This window comes from Aegilops tauschii, chromosome 7 (assembly GCF_002575655.3).
Source record: "Aegilops tauschii subsp. strangulata cultivar AL8/78 chromosome 7, Aet v6.0, whole genome shotgun sequence".
NCBI classification, from domain to species: domain Eukaryota; kingdom Viridiplantae; phylum Streptophyta; class Magnoliopsida; order Poales; family Poaceae; genus Aegilops; species Aegilops tauschii.
In genome coordinates this window covers 617,337,689-617,340,802 of record NC_053041.3, presented here as the reverse complement: position 1 = coordinate 617,340,802, position 3,114 = coordinate 617,337,689, and the positions used below count along the sequence as shown (strand labels likewise).

The following is a 3,114-nucleotide window of genomic DNA, read 5'->3' as shown; positions in this document are numbered from 1 at the left end:
GTTCCGAGGTTCTTGGCCGTCAGCTCTTCCGCACCTTGACCTTCCCTACCCTACCTCACTCGAGGCCGACAAGGAAATGGCCTCGCCATTGACGACAATCCCTGACCACCTGCAAGCAAAGATATTCGTCCGACTACTTGCCCTCCCCACCTTACTTGGGGCTGACAGGGAATTGGTCCCGCCGTTGATGGCAATCCCCGACCACCTCCAAGCAAAGATATCCGTCTGACTACTCGCCCTCCCCACCTCACTCGAGGCCGGCAGGGAAATGGCTTGTCGCTGATGGCAACCCCCGACCACCTCCAACTAGAGATCTTTGTCCAGCTACTCGCCCTCCTCCACGTCATTCAAGGCCAATCAACTTAGAATAGGTGCCCGCTCGAGTTTTTTAGTACTTACATTTATGAAAAAAAAAACTAGTTCATTAGGATGGAAAATTATTACTATGCAAAACTTATTTCATGTATATTACAACTAAAAAACCATATATCTATTGTACACTCCACTATATTTTAAAAAGTACAGCCGGATAGGGCAATACAAAGCTGAATCTATTTTTTGAGCTTATAAAAATCTGAATCTAAATGCTGTCCAAATTGGCACTTTGGCAGTTTGAACAAAACAAAAAATGGCACGAAGGACGGCCCCGAATAGGCCCAGAGATGGCAGCACAAAAAATCGCTCAACTGAACTCCAGCAGATCCTAAAAAAAAAAAAAAAAACTGAACTCCAGCAGCACACAACACTCCCGATCCCATCTGGTCGAGCCGTCGTCGTCGTCGAGGGTTTCCGGCGGCTGGCTCCCCCGCCGGCCGGCTCTCCCCTCGCCCGGCCTCCTCTTCCCGATGGAGACCAGCCAGAAAACTTTGCCGGACATCCCCGGCGACCTCTTGGAGAAGATATTCGTCCGGCTGCCCACCCCAGAAGATCTCGCTCGCACCTCCGCCGCCTGCGTCACGTTCCGCGGAGTCGTCACCGACGGCTCCTTCCTCCGCAGCTTCCGCCGCCTCCACGCACCACCAGTCCTCGGCTTCTTCGCGCATAGCCAGTTCCATCCCGCTCCGCCGCCTCACCCCTCCGCGCGTGCCGCCCGCGCGCTTGCCCTAGCCGCTGACTTCAGCTTCTCCTTCCTCCCCTCCTACTGCAGATGGGGCGTCTGTGACAGCCGCGATGGCCGCGTCCTTCTTGCTCGCAAGCCCGAAAAGGGCAAGGAGGCCCCGATCTTCACGGAGCTCGTGGTGTGCGACCCCTTGCACCGGCAGTACATCCTGCTCCCCACAGTGCCTGAAGATCTGGTGGCATCCGTGGAAAACTCGGTCAAGGATTGTTTCGGGCGCTTCTGCGTGCCCTTCCTCATTTCACCCAACAAGGCTGAAGAGACTGAGTTCAGAGTGATTTGGATGGCACGTTGCGGAATTAATCTGACCGTCCTCATCTTCTCTTCCAGCACCGGGGAATGGCTAGCCGCCTCATCGTCCCAGGACTGGAGGGATATAGTCGTTGTCGGTGACCCGTTCTATTTTCTCAGGCCCCATTTCTCAGGTGGCTGCATCTACTGGGACTCGCCGTTGAACCAGAACAAGTTGCTCGTGCTGGACACTAGTACTATGGAGTTCTCCATTGCAGATTTCCCACCTGGAGAATGGGGCGATGTAAAATTAGCTATTGTCGATGCAGGGGAAGGCAGGTTTGGGATGTTTAGCATCCATGATGGAGATGAAGGTGGTGAATCTGTTCTTAATTATATGGTTGGGCAAAACAAAGGTGAGAGTTCTGGCCAGCTGAAGAAAGTCTCACTCTCACTAGGTTATGGGCATCGGTATTATTTCACAAACTATGCAACACAGAATTACTTGATCCTATTAAGGACAGAAGCTAGGCCGTACGTAGGCTTATCACAGGCCCCATCAAAGATAGAATTTTTCTCACTGGATGTCAAGACAATGCAGCTTGAGAGGATGTTTATTGAACCTTCCATGTTTGGTGGTTCTAAAGTGCACATATATACCAACTTCCCACCGTCGTTATTGTCTTCACCAACAATATGAACTGGTAAGTTTTTTATTGCATCCTAGTTATATTATATCATTCCCTTCATGGTTATCTCCCAGCTTGTTCATTACTGCAGTTGGTTGTTTGTCTAGTGGTTATTTATATTGTACTTGTGGAGAAGCTAATCAAGCACGGGTTAATTGTGATTCGTTGTTGTGTTTGTTTCTTCAAATTGCTTGTGTTTTTAGAAGTAAATTGTTGTGTTTTCAGAGATCCAGACAAGAGAAAAGCTCTTTGGCATAGCTTATGCTTTCACTATAACATTAATTAGGCCTTATGAAATCAACAATTATTTTCGAGGAATATTTTGTGTTCAAGGTGTAGAAGGATTGATAGATGCAGTTTACTAGTCACCTCACGAAAATGCATGCCATTCAAGCACAGCTCATCTTGTTGCCTTCATGTTCATGTTCACATCTATGATATTATCTTCGATACTGTTTCGTAATAAATATGCTTAACTGCTATAGTCTGTATGGCCGCTTGATTCGAATCCGCCTCACAACATCCGTTATATATATATAGGCGGGACACTGTTTCTTTTTCTTCCTTTTTGATAATAGTTTGAACATTTCACCTGAGTATTTCGGAGTCTTCCCTTCATATGGATGCCAAATATAAAAACATTAATCTCTGTGTCGCGTGGCGGTTCACATGCCAAAAAATCACTGCAGCCGTCAAATATGGGGCCTCGCCACAAACTTACCAGTAATGTCTCCTTGTCTTCTCCCATCTCCACGAGAATTGCCGCGTCTACCTTATCTCTCCAGTACGCCAGCAACCACAACTAGCAATAACTCCAGCAACGAAGTGTCTCATGGCGCTGCCACGACAACTACGGTAACAAAGACTATGACACAAGGCGGAAAAGAAACAAGGAAAAGTAGAATGACAGTGGTTGGTCAGGTCAAGCCCGGCCGACGACGCCCTGGCCTGCCACGGCGGAGACAAGTCAGGCGAGATGAGCCAGAGACGATGCGGTTGACTGCGAGCCGCTAGCCAGGAAGAAACTAGGGGTGAGGTGGGAGGTGATGCCGGTACTTGTGATTCAGTTAAGACCCC

At 48.8% G+C, this 3,114-nt stretch overlaps 1 protein-coding gene across 1 annotated transcript in view; it reads left to right on the top strand.

The window, feature by feature from the left end:
• Nucleotides 1-731: 731 nt before the first annotated feature.
• LOC120969175 (uncharacterized) overlaps nt 732-3,114 on the top strand; it is an 8,811-nt gene continuing 6,428 nt past the window's right edge. Inside the window, exon 1 of the mRNA XM_040396278.3 lies at nt 732-2,052. Coding sequence (XP_040252212.2) covers nt 846-2,048 — 1,203 coding nt within the window. The 5' untranslated portion in view covers nt 732-845 and the 3' untranslated portion in view covers nt 2,049-2,052. The remainder of the gene's footprint in view (nt 2,053-3,114) is intronic.